Consider the following 19,508-nt stretch of genomic DNA (forward strand, 5'->3'; position numbering starts at 1 on the left):
ACAGTTTGGCCCTTGAAAAATCTCCTAATTTTGAGGCAACTTCGTGTGTAAATAAACTATATAAGAAACTAGAAAATTAACAACCTCATGTCACACTTTACTTCATAATCATTTCAAATTTCTTTAGTTTGTGTAAAAAAATGCTTTCTTTTGCCAAAAATTGGCGTAATTCCTAACGGCTTCGCTTTGAAATTTTCACAAAAAATCCATTCGCTCTCGGGGTAAGGTGGCGGTTAGCGAGCAATGGTGCAGAGATAACGTTTTTTTTCCGTCATCTATGGAACTGAAGCACTATTTTAGTTTCCACCCGCCAACGAGTTGTCGCTTCGATCAATCGTGCTCTTAGTGTTCATCGACGTGCCTCCGACAATTTTAACCTGTTAAATTAGTAGGCGGAAGTGCTTTGGCTGCTGGTCTGGTCTTTGCATTTTTCTGGTCAAGGAATTTAAATAAAAGAGCGAATTCATTGTTTATTCACATTGTTTATTTAGTATTTGATATAAAAAATAAAGCAAGCTTTGACTGAGATCTGTAAACTTAAAACTATCGAAATACCAAAATTGAGGTATCAATTAAAAAAAAAATCAATTAAACAATTGATTAGGATAATTAAATCATTGATTGTCAACAACAACAAAAAATAATTACTACACAGTAATAATAATTTGTACAATTATTTATACTAATTAATAAGGTATGGTCAACTACACAATTTCATTTCCCTAATCCACAAAAAAAAATGTTTCGTGGCGAAAGTTCTGACAATTTGTACCAGGGAAAACTACTCGACAAACACAATGACAAAATATAATCCGTCGACACAAAATAATAACATAAAAGCACACTTCACGCATACTTCGGTTTATACTTTATAACACTTTCTTATTAATGCCGTCCTATTTCTAAAAAGCGATTAACGCAAAAAATAGTTTTTGAGTTATATAACTCCAAAACTACTTTTTTAGAAAAGAACGGCGGATATAGGCATTGGAGCGCGGCGGAATGGCGAAGAGATGCGTGTCGTTCGACCAATGAGATTATTGAACGATGAATTGACAAAATTGTTACGTCGCATCGTTTAAGATTGGTCTGCTTAGCACGTCTATACTGTTTCAGTGGAGGCTCTCTAACAACTCTTTAGAACCGGAATGAAACCGGAGTCTTGTAGTCAGAGCTTACAACCGAATATACAAACTCATTCGTAATAACAATGTTGAAGTTCGGTATGGCGCAGGCCACACCGCGAGCTGTGGTGGCCCATCTTAGCATAAGCTACTATGGTTAGTATAAGATACGAACTAGACTGGGCAGAGGTTTGCAAGATGTATATATACATAGGTTCACACCGAAAAGTAAATATAGAAACGTGCTGTCAGTCGACTCCCGTCTTTATATGAATCACCAATGCAGTATTTACGGAAATTATCATTGACGAAGAAAGAATGATTAAAACATGTAAAAAAAGATGTTATAAAATTATCTCAAAGTTTTTTTTAATTAGATCTAATGACGATAAACCTTTTAATTGCGTATTAAAACAAGGAAATTGTTGAACTCTCTCGACAAAATCTTTCATCTAAGTATGTTAAATCAATTGATGAGGTACGGGGTGAAGGGAGACAGAAGGGCGCATAGTGTACTTAGCGAAGTTCATTTAGCTGAAGTCTTACACTGGAATTCATCATAGTCAAGATAGAGGCTTCTTTAGAGGACGATTCAGACGACGCATGTCTTACACACCTTAATGCATTGAATAAAATTCCTTAATTAAATTAAACTATGAAAATTCCAGTGTTAGTCTTAGTATAAGATTTTACATCTCACCGACGCTGATATAATTCGAGCGACGAAACAATAAAGCCTCAAAGTAAAATGGACCAATAGCTCTGATTTAATGCTCAAGTTTCGCCACACATCTTGCGCCAGCGCTCCAAGCGGAAATCTTACGAAATTAAAATCTAATTTCCTACTAGGTACTGAACTTTTTACTTAAAACCAAGGAACATAAGGTCCGTTCTACTTTGGTTATAATATCAACGTTGGTGAGATAAATCCCATACTAGCATCGCTGCATAGAGCTATAGTCAGCGACAGGTCGAGATGGAAATTGACGTGAGGCGGGGGGACGCCCCGCACACCGGCGCGTCACCCACGCCCGCACCTGGTTAGCGCGGGGGCTGTGCGGGTATGTGGGGCGTTCCCTCCCCGTTTGCGATGTCAACCTGTCGCGTACTATACGCAACGTCGCGTTCGCATAGCTCACTCGCTTGCGGTTTGAACCGGAGTATGAAAAGCTGCCAAAGCTCAGCAAGGCTAAGCTGAGCCACCTTAGCTCGCTATATAGCTTGCGCTTATGTAATAATCTCTAAAGGATCAACATAATAATTATTCTTAAGTACATTTTGTACGATTCAATGCGACCGCGACACGCCGTCTGTTATGTAAAACATTTCTCCGAACCACTCGTTGTGTTCCTCCAGGTACCTAAAAAGCAAAAATTATGTAGAAATTAAATTTTATAATGTAATACATATACATGACGGAAATTAGTTTGGATTTAATAACACGTGGTCGTTGTTGATGGCCGCCATGTCGTTTTCTAATCAATCAGTACGCACACCCGGCGCACACGCTCCCTCGAAAACGAATTATCGATTGAACGACTGACTGATACGATGTTGGCCACAGACAACTTCACTCTAGACTTGTACCACAGACCATTTACAACGTAGACCGACATTTACTATAGGTTGCGCCACCGACTATTTTCAACCTCTAATGAATGATTTTCAAATTCTAATGAAAAAAGACGTGGTATTTCGTATGCATTATTTTCCCCGACATATACGTAAAACAGGAAAATATTATTAAAGTTACATAAGGCTCCAGTTACGCGATATCTCCACAAACTCGAGTTTTTTTACGCGTTTATTGAACCCTTTGTGTGCGAATCCGACTCGCAGCTAGCCGGTTTTTTTTTTCATTTTACTACCTGGCCTCGGGGCAATCAGCAAAGTTTGTTGATTGCTCAGAGTGTCCGAATCCCGGCGCTCGAGCGCGCGACGTGTTAAGAAGCTTCGCTTCAAAAATTTTGTACTCAAATTATGTGTTTCAAAATGTATACTCACTGTACAAACATATCTATATGTTTTAATATTAATTTCAATTTGAAATCGGGCATCTGTGTTGCATTCAAAAAGTCTGGTAGCTTGACTGCAACAAAAGACATTTTAAAGTTGTAATTTTTGACATTATAAACTAACTATGTAAATATAATAATAGAATTTAGCAAGTATATTTACCAAAGAGTCTCGCTAGATGAATTGCTCCATAAACTCTACAAGGAAGGTGTTCTGTATCCTCGCGCGGTACCAATTGCCATTTTGCTACCTAGTAAAAGTAACAATAAGATATATAAATTGTATACATACGGATACGGTATCTTATATGTAAGTTTAGAGTAGAGTTTTAGAGATTAACAATTTCACAGGTAGCATGTGAAAAATCTTTTCATATGTAACATTTGCTACTTTACTTAATGTACCTGAGAAAAATTACAAAGCACAATCTCAGTATTTAAAACTTATTGTCGCTTTGTTCTTAAAAACTCGCGCGTGCTCGAGCTGAGCACGTTCTAAGTCGCATCGCTAAGTGTTAGAAAGCATTTAGTTAAATTAATGTAGCATAAAATAATATGTTACATTTCACAGAAATAATAAGTGTGAAAATTTACTTTCCGTGAAAAATCACCTGTGAAATATCAGCGCTATTGACCTTGATCATTATTTAAAATTAATGTAGCAAACGATTTTAAGTGCGAATATTGAACAATCACTTTCTGTAGAAAATCGCCTGTGAAATCACACTAAGAAAATAAAGAAAAATAATAATTTCACTTAATGAAAATGATTTCAAAGTAGCAATATTGCAACTCTCTGGTTTAACGGCTTGGGGAGAAAAGAGCGACTGCATAGCAGTATGTCAATGAAAGGTGGTCCGAGTGTATGATGTGTATCTATTGAATGAAGCAGCGTGCGGCAGTAACTGACTTTTCGGAACAAGTACTGTTTATAATAATATGAAATAATGTCCGACAAAGTATTTATAACATGGCTTATGCGTATTCTGACACGCACGGGAATTATTTTGCTTAAATTCCCTGAAAAAAATAAAGATAAAACAAAGTTTCTTTTGCTGTCACTCTTTACAATATGAAAGAAAAGGTGAACTTAAACACTGTCTAACGTAAAACACCGTAATAATCGTTAAGTGGGGCCCCGAATACCTTGTCGAGCAGCTGCGAGAGCGGGTTGCGCGCAGGCGCGGCGGGCGTGGGCACCGCGCGCGCCGGCCGCGCCCAGCTCTCGCTCATCGACGAGCCACTGCTGCCCACGCTGCGGAGAACATATTATTATGATGGACCAAGCCGGTAACATGTGAAAAATCACGTGAAAAGCCTTTTCATATGTAACATTTGCTACCTTAGAAATAACTAATGGTTACTTGTTACCTTGAAGACAATGTTTCCAACGTTCTTTGTTCCCCCGTAGAGGTGGACGGCGCTGGCTCTTCGTTTTCTGACTGCGACACCGCTGACTTGTGTGAACGGAGTCTGTATAAAACGCATAACAATATTTCATAGTATAAATTTTAAAATTATACATGTTACAGGTCAAACTCTTATGCAGTCAAAACTGTACAAAAAAGCCGCCAGCCGGGCTCGCATACTAAGGATTCCGTACCATCGTTACAAGAAATATCATTTTTTAATTTTTGTAAATCTTCATGGCTATCATTTTGTAATTTGTATTATTTGATGTTATAGCGGCAATAATAAATACACATTCTAAGAAAATTTTAACTCTACCTATTATCATACCGGTTCATGAGATACAGCCCGCTGACAGACAGACGGCCGGGCGTATGGACAGCGGAAGCTTAGTAATAGGGTGTCGTTGGCACCCTTCAGGTACGGAACCCTAAAACAGTCTAAAGTACTTGTGATTATGAAGGGGCGACAAAACAAGTCTTCTTTAAAGTTTACTGTATTGCGTTTATTTTGACCTGCCCCCCAATTGTGTAAGAATTAACCATTTCATGGCTATGGCAATCGTCAAGAAATTCTGCCCTTTGATTGGTTGATTCGCTGTTTACATTTTTTCACAGCCAATCAAAGGGCAGAATTCTTGACGATTGCGATAGCCATGAAATGGTTATTCTTACACAATTGGGGGGCTGATTTTGATCGCGGCGCGGCTCTGAGTTTTATCGTCAGTTCTGGGCGAGTTCCTCACGCGTCTCCACCTCCACCCCAGCTTAGTGGTTCCTTTCCTTAGTTACCTCCTGGCGAGGCTGTGTGATCGCGGCGCGGCCTGCGGTTCCTGCCGCGCACCGTCGTCGGTTCGGGGCGAGCTCCTCCCGTCCTCGCGCGTCTCCTCGATCTCTGTCTTTACCTCCGCCTCGTCTTCCGCCTCCATCTCCGCCTCGGCTTCATGGTTCTCTGCTATTGGTTCTACAGAGTGCAAAGTAAAATGAAGGAAAACCGAAACTTTAGGCTGCTGGCTTTCCATAGCAAAGTTGACGCCCATTTAATTGTGTAGATTACTTTTAAAAAAACAATAAATTGAATACATTTACTAATAACTAGCTTATTCCCACGACTTCGTCCGCGTGGACTACATAAATTTCAAACTTCTAATTTTACCCAGTTTTACTACGTTAGGGGTTGAATTTTCAAAAATCTTTTCTTAGCGGATGTCTACCTCATAATAACTATCTGCATGCCAAATTTCAGCCCAATCCATCCAATAATTTGAGCTGTGCGTTGATAGATCAGTCAGTCAGTCTTTTTCCTTTTAATATATAGATTATTATAGGTTTTTTGTCTGGGAGTCTAAATCAAAGGTACGGCACATATAGATTTATTTATTCATGTACTTAAACTTAAAACTAAAAGATATTATGTAATGAAAAGACGTGCACAAAAGATGACTTATCTCTATTAGAGAGATTCCTTCCAGCTAGCAACCCTAAAATGTGGGAAAATAAATTTTGATAATGTTGAGTAGGTACTGAAATTTTATAGATGTTATTTTTTTTCTAAATATGTTTATTAAATTTCTCTGACGTTTAGTTTAATACTAATTATAATAAAATCAAGGTTCATTGTTCATACCCTCTCCGTTTTCTCCATGGCCGGGGTCTGGCGGTAAATGAGAGTACTCAGGCAGTTTAGGGCTCTTAAGGTCGTTCTCCACCGCCTCCACTTCTCTCGCGGCGTCTTCTTGCGCGGGGTCTTGGTTCTCTTCATCTTCATCGTCAGGCTCTGACTTTATATCCGGTCTGTAGAAACAAAGTAATTAGATAAGTTTACCTATTAGGCGATTGAAAAATCGATCCCTATACAATGAAACTTACTCTTCGATATATTGCCCGCAAAATTCGTGATACTGTTCAGCTTCCTGCTTGTACAGTAGATGTCCGCGGAGAATGAAGTCGAAGTATACCCTTAGTCCGTCCGCCACCTCCCTGAGTAAATTTAACCTGAAAAAAAAATATTTTTCAAATCAGTTCAGAAATCTTAGAGAAATTGGTGTAAAATTGTAAATATCAAAAATATTGGTGACTTAAGTGTACATGCAAATGCATATTAACCTTTAATCTAAATATATAAAAGGAAACGGTGACTGACTGTCTGACTGATCTATTAACGCACAGCAATAATCTATCAAGGCCTAGACAAATTTTAAACCACTATTTCACCCCCTTAGGGGTTGAATTTTCGACAATCCTTTCTTAGCGGATGTCTAACGTCATAATAGCTATCTACATGCCAAATTTTAGCCCGATCCGTCCAGAACTTTGAGCTGTGCGTTGATAGATCAGTCAGTCAGTTAGGTTTTCCTTTCATATAAATAATAGAATAAATGTAGGCTATATTTTTACATAATATATCGTTCGATAAGACAGCACATGCTCTATATTCATCACAGGTGCGCTAAGTGAGCGCATAATATGTGTGATTGCATCGAGATTATTGCGAATTGGTGCGCGAGCCGCATTTACAATCGTTTTGACTGCAAACTGCGTACTTGCGGTAAAATGTAGCATTGAGAATTGATGCTAATATTGTAAATGAGATAGCGTTTTTGTCTGTTTTGCTTTTACGGCTCAGCAGCTCTACGTTTGGTACAGCGATAGCTCATTTTTAGGGTTCCGTACCTCGAAAGGAAAAAAGAACCCGACAACAAAGTGATCCTCACTTGTCGGTCTGACTGTCTGTTCGTCTTGTCAATTCACCACATCGTGCATCGGGCTGAACAGACTACCAATAATATAGGTGCATAGAAGCAGATTTATAGTTCACACTGCATCTTGACATTTTAGGTCCTTTGAGCCGAACACAACTCAGACAATCCTGTGCTCACAGAGTAACTTAAGGGTTTTGGCTGGCCACCGACTGTATATTATGGCAACTTGAAGCCGCCATCGTCTATAAGCTACCTTTAAGGTCTAAGAAAATGAGAATTTGAATGAATCTTTCCATACCCGAAGGGTGCCCACGTGCCCTATTACTAAGCCTCCACTGTCCGTCCGTCTGTCTGTCTGTCAGCGTTATAAGTAGCTCATGAACCGTAAAAGGTAGAGTTGTAATTTTCACAGAATGTGCATTTCTATTACCCGCCATGAAAATTTAGAGAAATTAAAAAGTGTTATTTCTTATACTATGGTACGAAACCCTTCGTGTACGAGTCCGACTCGCACTGGACCGATTTTTTTTACAAAAGAGTGTAGTTAAACAAAGTGTCACCTGCATGAAACATCGAGCATGTCGGGTTTGTGTGTGGGATCGTGGCGCGCGCGCGGCGGGTTCCAGGCGCCCGCGCGCGCGAACCACTTCACGAAGGACTCCAGGATGTGCGCCACGCACGGCGACGCCGGAAGCCGCGACAGCCGCCCGCGCTTTACCACCAGGTGGTAGTCGAACGTCAGACGATCCCTACGAGTATAGTGCGTGACATTTGAGAAAGGACTCGCCATATTTGCTCTAGAGAACCTTTTAGTATAGGCTACATATCATTATGAACACAAAATATGACAAAACGTTGGTCGAATCACGAAGGGGCGTATCTGAATTGTATAAGTTTTACGTATTTTGATAAAGTGTATTTATGTAATATTATTACACATGTTAATTTAGATTGACAACTAGTCCTCTTTCTCCTTTCTAATAAAAAAAAAGAATAAATCAAATCGGACTACGCGCTAATGAATTACAACTAAGTACACATTTTGTCTTTCATCCCCTCTCCCAAGGAATATCCCATGCTAAATTTCGGGATAAAAAGTATTCTATGTCCTTCCTCATAGTATGAACTCAAACCATGCCAAGTTTCATTGGAATTCATTCAGTAGTTTCGGCGTGATGCGCGGCCATGATTCAGACAGACAGAAAAATGAAAAAAAAAATTTTTTTTTCATTCAGTATCGATTTTATAGTGCCCTACAAAAAAAATCTAAATATCTTTAATGTACAGAATTGGACCTGTTACAGTTATATGTAGAGATATGTTTAAACTTTATTCCCTTTAAAAACGTAGTACATTTACTGGTATTCTTCTCTTTATTTAAATAATTTTATGAGCATGTTGGACCTTCCCCTTAGCAAAAAAGGGGGTTCCGCTATATTGATTACGCGGCCGAGGTCTATTACGGGCGTGAAAAACCAAAATATTATGTAAAAAATTAACTTAAGCACAAATAAATAGTTTCTCGTATCGTCGATAGATGGCGCTTAAATAATGTTAGTTAGACAACATATTCCAAATTAGGTTTAAGTACTTTTTTTTATTTAAATAATTAAAAATATTACTGTAATAAATGATAATTTATAATAAATTATATTATAGAAAACAAAATCTTTATTAACTGAAATGTTTTTCATTTAATATTATTTTATTCCTAGCTCACGCTATCGGTGTTTTTACCGTAGTAGAGTATATAAGGTGGGTAGAATGACATTACATCGTGTCTATTGAAAGGAGAGACGGTTAGCACTCCCCTTGACAAGGATGGAACACATAAAATGGTGAAGGCACTACTTTACCACATTTTTTGAGATCAATTACTTTCAGAAAATAAATTTAAACAAATGCCATTGTTAAACTTTTCAGATAGCTATTTTATATAAAGAAATAATATACATACAAAGTTTATTCTGTATACTTATTCAAACTCTTAAATTATATCAACTAAGGAGCTATTTGCATATGCACATTTTGCTGTTTAATATTTGTTAGCACTCCCCTTGACAAGGATGGAACACATAAAATGGTGAAGGCACTACTTTACCACATTTTTTGAGATCAATTACTTTCAGAAAATAAATTTAAACAAATGCCATTGTTAAACTTTTCAGATAGCTATTTTATATAAAGAAATAATATACATACAAAAGTTTATTCTGTATACTTATTCAAACTCTCTTAAATTATATCTACTAAGGAGCTATTTGCATATGCACATTTTGCTGTTTAATATTTAACTTTCATGACACATGCAATTTGCATCCATACTAGTACTTAACGTTAAAAATGCGAAAGTGTGCCTGTCTGCTACGTTTTTACGGCCCATCCGTTTAACCAATTTTGACGAATCTTAGTACAGAGATAACTTGCATTCCAGGGACAACATAAGCTATTTTTCATCCTAGAAATACGAGTTCCCACAGGATTTAAGAAAATCACACGGATGAAGTTGTGGGCATCATCTGATATAGTTACCTAAGAGCTGATGGTAATATTATACTAGCTCTGCCAGGGTTTAGGTTTGGAGGAGAATTGGGTTGAACACTGGATGCTGACTCTGAGGATGAGTCTGTGTCGCCTGTCTCACCATCTGGAAGTGGGAATTCATAGTTACAGTAATAACATACAGAGATGTAGGGTTTTTTAAAAATAAAAATAGCGAGCAAACAAGCAGGCGGGTCACCTGATGTTAAGTGATTACCACCGCCCATGAACATTTGCAGTACTAGAGGAACCACCAATGCGTTGCCTGCCTTACAGGAATTTGTTGGTCCACCCCTTGAATAACCCCATGTTGTAATCTAATGGGAACAGGTTTAAAGAATTTTGCTTATTTCTTTTGGTTCTGCTCTCCATACTAATATTATAAATGCGAAAGTGTGTGTCTGTCACAGTCTTTACAGCCCATCCGTTTACATACCGTTACCATTCCAATTTTAACCAAATATGTACCGTCCTTGTGTCCCAGGAACAGATATAGGCTAATTTTTATTCAAGTATATCTAATTTGTCTTCTATATTGCCATGGATGATAAAATAATTTTTGAGGTTTTTGAATAAGTGCAGTCCATTTCATGTTGGTCTTTGAGATTCAAGATGAAAGTTCAAGATTAGATTAGAAATTTATCAAATAGAGTTTATTACCATCAGGATCAGGTTGTGTGCTACTGGAAGACCCATCGTCGCTGAAGCCGTGGCGAGGTCTTTTGGCTGGCCCGGAACCAGAGTTTGTGCTATTGCCCTTTTTACGTTCTCGTCTATACAAGTAAGCTCCCCTGAAAGAATAAATGTAACTTTAACGTTAACTTATTTTAAAGGTGAACCATACTTTTGACATGACAGTTGACCCATAGAGTTAATATGGTTCGTGAAGAGTCATTTTGTACGGACTATAGCAATACATTTACACCTGCCATTTAATTTAGTTTAGTATACCTATTTGGCACTAGTATTTAAATTAAATAATTAGATCTAAGTCTAGTCTGTTGCTACTTTAGATCTAAACCTATTTTTTTTCTGCAACAGCAATAAAATACAATTTATGAATTTAAAGATTTATGAGAGTAAATAATTATTACAACTGAAGCTGAGATTTTTCAGCGAGATCCCTCTGCAACTGCCTGTTTTCCTCTGTGTCTTTTAACACAAAGTCTTCACTAACACAGCGATCCCAGGAAGAATTCCAACCTTGGAAATGTATCAGATACTCTACAGTGCGACGTCCACGCTTATCCTTACTCTCTATCACCTCCAAAACCTGGAAAGTTAAAAAATAATTCATGTAGCTTGATTTTGTTTCTTAGGTACATACTTTATCAGCTAATATCATTCTTTCCCCCGGTATACATGGGAAACTTTATTAACAACAAACCTTCGAGTCGTACAAAACTTTGGCTTTTGTAGGATCTGGTTCATAACACAACACACGCTCCCCTTCGCTAAACTTATACCTCACTCCCCTCGTTGATACCATTACTCGATCTGACCTCGACGAATAGAAGCGTTTAAAAATTCTTTGAAATAATAAAAGAGTCACTGTTATCACCACATACATTACTGCATCGACGACATGAATTTAAAGCCACAATAAAACATCACAAAGCGCACATCAGAGTGGGACTGCGCCTTCTGTGCACCAGACATGGTGCAGAGTACAGACGCACCCGGTTTGTATTAATCCGAGATAACCAGAGCAAAACAGCTAATGTAGTAAAAGTATAATTATATTTTAAGTCATGTCGGATTTTTTACCAATTTTACAATAACAAAGCATCTATAAATCTCGCTTATTTTAAAATGTATAAAATCGTAAAATGTATATAAACAAATCACTTTTGTTTTTTAATTTTAACCATAGATAACACACTATATACCTATATTCAATGTACTCTGTGCTATATACCACAGAGTACATTATATATACTATATACCTATATACTGGTATAGAGACGTCAGCTAATCTTTCGTAGTGGCGCCATCTGTTTCTAATTGCAGTAACTATTGTATGTAATTGATTTTTAATTTTTTCCGGCCTTGGATACTAGTTTTTTAAGCTCAACTATATAGCTATACGTATAACAGGTATAACGCGTGTGCAGGTTTGATTCATATATTATTTTTATAGGTAGTGACTTCAAAGAAAATACGAATCAAAAATTATAATCCCGCTTAGGTACACGTCGCAATATGGCAGAAATTCAGTCTTATTCTTAGTTCGGCCGCATTATTTATTATTTTATACATTGAAAGAAGTACTTTCAGTACTAAAAGTTGAGGTAATAAAACAAAACCCGTAATTTATTATTTAAAACTAAATTTTCTTTTTTTCTTTACACATGATTTTTGTACTGCATTCTCTATAGGTATTAGGTTATGTTGAATTTAGCATGAATTTATAAGTGAATATCCCAGCAGTACACTTGAATGGATGGATCACGGATGCAGTAACACTGCGTAAACAAAAATGTGGCACAAACATGGATGTCAAGGTTGCTATAGTACCCTTATTATAAATGCGAAAGTGTGTTTGTTTGTTTGGTTTGTCCTCTAATCAAGTCGCAACGTGCAACGGATTGACGTAATTTTTTGCATGGGTATACTATAGACTATACATATAGTCTATGGGTATAGATATAGACCTAAAAAGTAAAATAGGCTACTTTTTATCTCGGAGAATCAAAGAATTCCCTCAGTGTTTTTAAAAACCTAATTCCACGCGGATGAAGTCGCGGGCTTCAGCTAGTAGCATAGGAGTAATAGTGTCCTGTGGCTAGTAGCACCTAGTAGTAAATAAAACTTTTTGAGTCGTAGAGATCTTCTTCTTCTTCTTAATTTGCTTTATGGGAAGTCGTAGAGATACCAGACTACAGTGCGACAAGGCTCTCTTGCCACTTGATTGACATTGACAGGGGGGCGCTATTGGAGTACAAAGGCTTAGAATATTCAAACAAGAACAAAGGGGACACTTGACGGCACCGTTAGATCCGATTTCGCCACGCGCCAAGATAGCCTTGTCGCACCGTAATTTATTTTTTGATAAAACGCCATCTAGTTCTAATTGCACAAACTAAAATTATGGAGATTTTTTATACTAAACAACATTAGTTCTATCTGTTAAGACCCTGCTATATACTAGTCTAGAGATTTCTTAGATGAATGATTACTATGTAGGTATACTATCTCTAGAGAGATTTTAACAAATCACGGACCGCCGGGCCCACAGACCAATAACCCAATCCAATAACATAGGGCCGGACCATACGTAAAGCAAGTTCTTTGTGTGCCGGACACGAAGTAAATTTGACATTTGCAGGCTGTTGATTGCGCATTTGCATATTGATAGCTAGTTGACAGAAGGGCAGATAAAATATAAGGAGAAGCATTTATTTCGTTAGGAAATATGTAAATGAAATAACCGGGTAACTTTAGAAACATGATTTAAATTGAATGAAGAATCTTTAGTCTGCTGCAACAAACTCCAGTTGGAGTTGAATTTTTCGATTTTTTATATTCCATGATACCTAGTTATTGGACTTTGTTATTCAAAGATGTGTGTGATGGCACTTGACCAGTTATTTAACTTCGTAACCACATAACTACATACCTACATCTTGGACGATCTAACCTACCTACATCAACATCCTGCATGCTTTATTTTACCTAGTTTTCTTACTCAAAGGTCCGCAGGGCAAAGGTGTGCATATGAATCCAATTGCGAAACCGAGCCTGCGTGTGGTTGTCCCAGTCCGACGTGTCGTGGGAACTAGACAAATATCAAGGCTGGCGGGTTCGAATATTAGACACATGGCTGCAGTAGGTACACTGCTATCGTTTTATCATCACATACAAGTAAGTATTACCTATTATGATGTCATATTACTTGCTTAATTTTTAATGTTATATTTCTGTACAAGAATCTCTCTCTGCACTAGCAAATGATAATAATTGTTGCAAAAATAACAATCGAATGAATCGGCAATCGAACAACTGAACAATCGATTGTAGATTTATTCCTCCTTACATAAAACAATCGAATAGGTACCTACAAATCGACAATCAAAAATAGTTTTTATTTGAATTTAGTCTACGAACGCGAAGCGCATTTACCTGAAATAAATATTGAAAATCTAAATCAACTGCACAATTAAGTACTTTCGATTTTTAAGCCATTTGTTCGAGACCCGAGGACACCACGTTTTTGTTATTGTTGAATTGTTCTTCGATTGTTATCGAATATGTAATGAGAACAATCGAATAAGTCGATTGTTTTGGAAATGACTCACCCATCGCTACTGTGCACGGCGTAATTTTTTATGCGGTAAGTACACAGAGATGGACGACGGAAGTCGGAACCCCTTGCCTTAGCTAATCAGTAATCACAATTAGTAATCATTTAATCCTTTTGTACTTAGTAGGTGTAATTAATTGAACTCGTAGTTCAATGTAATTTAACACTGAAATCGGTTTATCCATGCAGTTAACCATAATTAAAAAATCTTACTAAGTAAGAAAAACAAGTTTTAAGACTGTTAACTGTTAAGTAATCGTTAAAGTACACAGTAAGAATAATAATTATTATTAAGTACCGTTAAGTAAGTTAAGTAAGTGAGTATTTACTCATTACTCATACTCATTTTAATGAAAATCCATATTTTATATCAGTAAAAAATAATAATTTATTTTACTTAATCTAATGAGTCCACAATACAATTATTATATCACTATTTGGCATTATTTAGTGGTGGTAGTATGGGCTAGAGTAGGCGACTGGGGCAGCGAATTTGGCGATGGGCGCAGCGTGTACCACAGGAGCAGCGGCGTAGCCAACGGGAGAAGCATAAGCCACCGGAGCGGCTACCTTAGCAACGACGGGAGCTACGGCTTTTACTCCGAGGGGTTCCCTGTGGACGACAGCGTTGAAACCGTTGTGGGGGTCAGCGGTGTACTCCACAGTGCGCTTGGTACCGTCAGGGTCCACAACGGAGTAGGAGCCCTGGACAACGTCGCCGTCACGGGTTTCGTGTTGGGTCTTGGAGTCTCCGGTGAGACTATCCTGGACGTCGTAAGCGAAGCTGTACTGCGGGTGAGGGTCGTATTCCTCGACGCGGGCGGCTACGGGCGCGACGGCGTATTTGGCGACGGGAGCTGCGTAGGCTACCGGGGCCGCCGCATGGTATGCGGGAGCTGCGGCATAGGCAGCGTAGGGACTGGCTGGGACAAAGCCAGCGCTGGCAGCCGCCACGAAGCAGGCAAGTGCAACAAACTGAAATATGGATAAACTTTTTAAAATAACTGCTTTTCCTTTCTTTTTAATATGGAGATATTTTCAAACTCCTAAATAAAAAAAACAAAATCCAGTCTGTTACACAATATTTTAACTGACTCTGAAGATTGGCAAAAAGTTCTTAAAAATATTATAACATCTATGAAAAAAATTTAGAACAGAAATCGTAGCTAATTCTTTCGTGCACAATCTCTAAACTAAATACATACTCGTCTAAAATAGTGCTGTAAACTTCACAATGTTCCTTGCCCAAAAGGATAACATAGTGTTCACACCAGCTTAATTTAGTCTAGGAGATTGTTTACAACAGAATTAGCAACTGTCGCCCAAGAAGCTAAAATTTAAGATAGGGCAAATTGCTGAACTTCGCTGTGCGGTATTTTGATGGTATACCTTGGAGACCATTGTGCTGGTTTGATGAGAGGATGTGGAATGATGTTGATGGGGGAGTCATAGAGCTTTTATACTAATAGCGGGGGCTCACCCTTTCACTTATTGGACTTGCAAGTTGCATCGTGACGTCAAGTGACCGTCAGTTCGCGCCCTAGGGGCGACGAGGCGACGTCAGCGTAGCAGTCCCGAAAATAAAGACATGATAAAACTGAGAAATCATTTCCGATTACAAGCTGGATTACGAGAAATTAAAGTTTACCTTTTTGTCTACTAAAATTTGTCTAGTAGGTAGGTGTCTTTGAACGAAAAAATTTCATTTTGGAAATGCTCTTAAACTACCTAAACAATAAGTTTAAGTTTGCGTAACAATAATAATTAATTAGGTAAGTAAAAATTCATCAATTGACAATTAAAGACTGTACAAATTACAATGGTAAGTATCTATTTTGATTAAATGGCTTTGACTTAGACTAAGTAGGTACTTATATGCTTTATACGTGGTTGCTTGGCAGAGATCAGTAGCAATAAACCGGTTTTTTTTCCTGCTTCTTTGTGTTTCTATTTTTGTTTTTGTCGTGTACCTACATCAGGGATGTTACGGAAGTGGTTCTTTCGGAACCGATTTCGGAACTGGAGTTTTTAATTTGGTTTGTCGGAACCGGAACATGAATCGGAGGTGGAGGCGGAGGCAGAAGATACATAGATGTGTTAAGAAAATATATTTGCACACATTATTATTCATCAATTATATTCTTAGTAGATGATGCCCGCGACTTCGTCCGCGTGTATTTAGGTTTTTAAAAATCGCGTGGGAACTCTTTTATTTTCCGGGATAAAAAGTAGCCCCTGGATGCAGGCTATATCTGTACCACTTTCATTAAAATCGGTTGAAAGGATGGGCCGTGACAAGCTAGCAGATATACAGACAGACAGACATACAGACACTTTCGCATTGATAGTATTAGCATGGATTATTATCAGTTCAAATACATATATGTGTAGTGTACAGGTAACCTGGGAGTTCAAAATAAAAACAATGTAATCGAAAATCTAATTTGAAATCACAGTAAGTATACCTAGTTCAGCATATTATTCGAACTTTGATATAACTTCCGATTAAAATTTGTTCGGAAGTTCCGAACTCGTGGAATCGGAATCGAACCTCAGTAGTAACATCTTTAGAGTACATATTATAAAGAATGTAAAAGTACGCGCTAAGCTAAACTTTCAATCTATCTAATCTTAAATCTTATAATTTATCTTTAGATCAAACATATTGCTAGAATAAGGATAACATTAAAACCAAACTAACAGTGACCACTGACCACAAAGCAACCTTAACATTCGATTACGTTCTCACAGCATCCGATGGGAATCTTTAGCACCTTCAATAAATAACTGGTGTATCTCGATAGTTTGTCTATTCGGCAGCTCACGAGGTCGTGGGGTAATATTATATTAAGTGATTGAACTGATAACCAGATCCCCTGATCAGATTGTCGACGTCTTAACCACTACGCTATCACGGCTCACCACTTAGACCTTATTTCATAGGATCATTTTAAGAGTAGTTATATAATATTATAATCGATTAATTAAAATGTTGAAAAGCCGTGATAGCCTAGTGGTAAGGACGTTCGCCTCCTATTCTGGAGGTCGGGGGTTCGATCCCGGGCACGCATCCCTAACTTCTCGGAGTTATGTGTGTTTTATTTAAGTAAGTTAAATATCATTTGCTTTAACGGTAAAGGAAAACATCTTGACAAAACCTGCACGCCTGAGAATTCTCCATAATGTTCTCATGATGATATCTCATGTGAAGTCTGCCAATTCGCACTTGGCCAGCGTGGTGGACTATGGCCAAACCCTTCTGTTACTGAGAGGAGACCCGTTCTCAGTCGTGAGCCGGCGATGGGTTGATCATGATTGATCATGATGAATTACAATGGGTACTCGTAGCAAAAATATAACTCTTTATTTTATGTCGAGACGGCTAGACCACTTTGCGCTCGTATTGCGAAGTTTGGAGCTAAGCGTGCGCGTGTCGGATCACAAACACACAAAAGCAAAGCTCAGTGAACTTATTATATGCCATTAAACACGCGGCATGACACACTTCGTTAACATAATGATGTTAGATAATTTTAAGTAGGTAGGTAGATAGAGGTACTGCATAAATATTGTAAGATTGTTTTAACCAGTTCAGCATTTAGCATCACCGTTATCGGCAAAATTAAAATGTTAAATCACTAGCCATATCATGATATCACTACCTATATTATAAATGCGAAAGTGTGTTTGTTTGTTGGTTTGTCGGTTTATTGGTTTTTCCTTCAATCACGTAGCAACGGATCGAAGTTATTTTTTGCATGGGTATAGTTAAAGACCTGGAGAGTGACATAAGGGTACTTTTTATCCCGTAAATCAGACAGTTCCTGCGGGATTTTTAAAAACCTAAATCCACACGAACCAAGTCGTGGGCATCAGCTAGTTTATAAATAAAAATAAGTACCGGTCCAAAAAACCGGAAGTCGCAAATTGTTGTTTCCGTTACCAAAATGTGAAAAAAGATTTTCTCTGTTGATAACAACTTACAACTTACAAGTACTTATGCATTCAGTAACCATTTGGAATCAGTTGTAACCCCCCGGTCTAAAACCAAATAATATACTTAGTTCTCTGAAAAAGTTTAAGATTAAGTCAATGTAAACTGTTGGCCTCTATTTAAAAGTTCAGTATGTCATCACTCATGGCTGACATTAATATTTCAGCAGTGCAGTGGACGCATTTTGCAAGGTAGGTAGGTATTAGGTATACAATGTATATATGCATCTGTACAATTTAGCGCAAGGTCTGTGTTTATGTGTCATTGCTTCTACTGTGCACTTTACTGAATAAATTTCTTTGAAGGAAAAATGCCTTAATATTACAAAATGAAATTGCGTGCCCACTCCTATCTATAGAAAAATATTTTGAGCCGTTAAATGGTAACAGACAGACAGACACATTTTCGCTTTCATGATATTACCATGGATTGAAAAAAGCAGTGATAGCCTAGGGGTTAAGACTTCCGCTTCGAAATCGAGGGATCCGGCGTTCGTACCCAGGCACGCACCTCTAACTTTTAGGAGTTAGGTATAGTGCTCGACAGGTCGAGGTAGCATTTGGGGTGTCCCCCCACCTCATACCCCGATTGCCATCTCGACCTGTCGCATACATATAAATATGTGCGTTTTAAGCAATTAATTAGTATCACTTGCGTTAACCTAAGGATGAAGGAAAACATCGTGAGAAGAGAGCTCAGATATTTTTGAGAGTTCTCCATAATGTTCACTAAAATATTATGTGAAGTCTACCAATCCGCGCTCGGTCAGCATGGAGGATAACACCCTTCTCATTCTGAGAGGAGGCCCGTGCCGACCCGTCCCGGATGGGTTGAAATTAAGATGATGATGATGAGGAATAAAATCTGTGCACCTACACTCTAATTAATAAAGTACTTACCTCATAAAAATATAATTAAGTTTAGTTTGATTAAAAGAGACACACTGATTAAGCACGCCGATAATAAATCTGTCACGTCAGCAAAACAATGCAATGATTGAATGGTAAACGAGCCTCTGTACAATTTGAAACAACAAGGGGCATAACCTTGACACTTGCTAGTGTGTGCAGTGTAGGTTTTACACAGAGGAAAAGTTAATGCAACGGCTTTCAATACTTCGAGACTTGAGTAGACTCAGAAGTAATAATTCATACTTAGTAAAATTATAAATGCGAAAGTGAGTCTGTTTGTCTGTTTGCTACCTTTTCACGGGTCATCCATCCAACCAATTTTGATCAAATTTGGTATTAGCTTACATTACATGCCAGGGACGGAAAATTAAAAAGTTCGCACGGGATTACTAAACCCAAGCAGGCGAAGTAAATCAACTAGACTAGGACATACCTAATATAAGTAAGATCTTTATCCAAGCACTACAGATTGTGAGCATTGAAAGGAAATATAAGCAATATAAATATTT

The 19,508-nt window shown here is 37.9% G+C and overlaps 2 protein-coding genes and 2 non-coding genes across 4 annotated transcripts; 2 read left to right on the top strand and 2 right to left on the bottom strand.

The window, feature by feature from the left end:
* Positions 1 to 462: 462 nt before the first annotated feature.
* msl-3 (male-specific lethal 3) lies at positions 463 to 11,663 on the bottom strand. The gene is made up of 13 exons (XM_034980150.2): positions 11,179 to 11,663; positions 10,886 to 11,064; positions 10,452 to 10,582; positions 9,783 to 9,897; positions 7,811 to 7,999; positions 6,418 to 6,543; positions 6,176 to 6,342; positions 5,341 to 5,512; positions 4,511 to 4,612; positions 4,286 to 4,394; positions 3,303 to 3,390; positions 3,129 to 3,213; positions 463 to 2,484 (listed from the first exon to the last, which is right to left on the bottom strand). The coding sequence occupies exons 1-13, from the start codon at positions 11,359 to 11,361 to the stop codon at positions 2,412 to 2,414; spliced, it is 1,719 nt and encodes a 572-aa protein (XP_034836041.1). The 5' UTR covers positions 11,362 to 11,663; the 3' UTR covers positions 463 to 2,411.
* On the top strand, positions 9,028 to 9,117 carry LOC117992634 (U6atac minor spliceosomal RNA). Its single transcript, XR_004675080.1, has one exon. It is a non-coding gene; the product is annotated as a U6atac minor spliceosomal RNA (small nuclear RNA).
* On the top strand, positions 9,279 to 9,362 carry LOC117992635 (U6atac minor spliceosomal RNA). The gene has a single exon (XR_004675081.1). It is a non-coding gene; the product is annotated as a U6atac minor spliceosomal RNA (small nuclear RNA).
* Positions 11,664 to 14,541: 2,878 nt separating the features above from the next.
* LOC138403827 (larval cuticle protein A2B-like) lies at positions 14,542 to 15,504 on the bottom strand. The gene is made up of 2 exons (XM_069505767.1): positions 15,484 to 15,504; positions 14,542 to 15,069 (listed from the first exon to the last, which is right to left on the bottom strand). Exons 1-2 carry the CDS (start codon positions 15,493 to 15,495, stop codon positions 14,542 to 14,544), a joined length of 540 nt encoding a protein of 179 aa, XP_069361868.1. The 5' UTR covers positions 15,496 to 15,504.
* Positions 15,505 to 19,508: the final 4,004 nt, after the last annotated feature.

This window comes from Maniola hyperantus, chromosome 21, assembly GCF_902806685.2.
Source record: "Maniola hyperantus chromosome 21, iAphHyp1.2, whole genome shotgun sequence".
In the NCBI taxonomy this organism is placed as follows: Eukaryota; Metazoa; Arthropoda; class Insecta; order Lepidoptera; family Nymphalidae; genus Maniola; species Maniola hyperantus.

Coding starts and splice junctions, on each gene's coding strand:
- msl-3 (XM_034980150.2), bottom strand. CDS start 11,361: ATGTATGTGGTGATAACAGTGACTCTTTTATTATTTCAAAGAATTTTT. Junction 3,391..4,285: donor TCTCGCAGCTGCTCGACAAG/GTATTCGGGGCC, acceptor TACTTTTACTAG/GTAGCAAAATGGCAATTGGT. Junction 2,485..3,128: donor CATATAGATATGTTTGTACA/GTGAGTATACAT, acceptor TTTGCTTTTTAG/GTACCTGGAGGAACACAACG.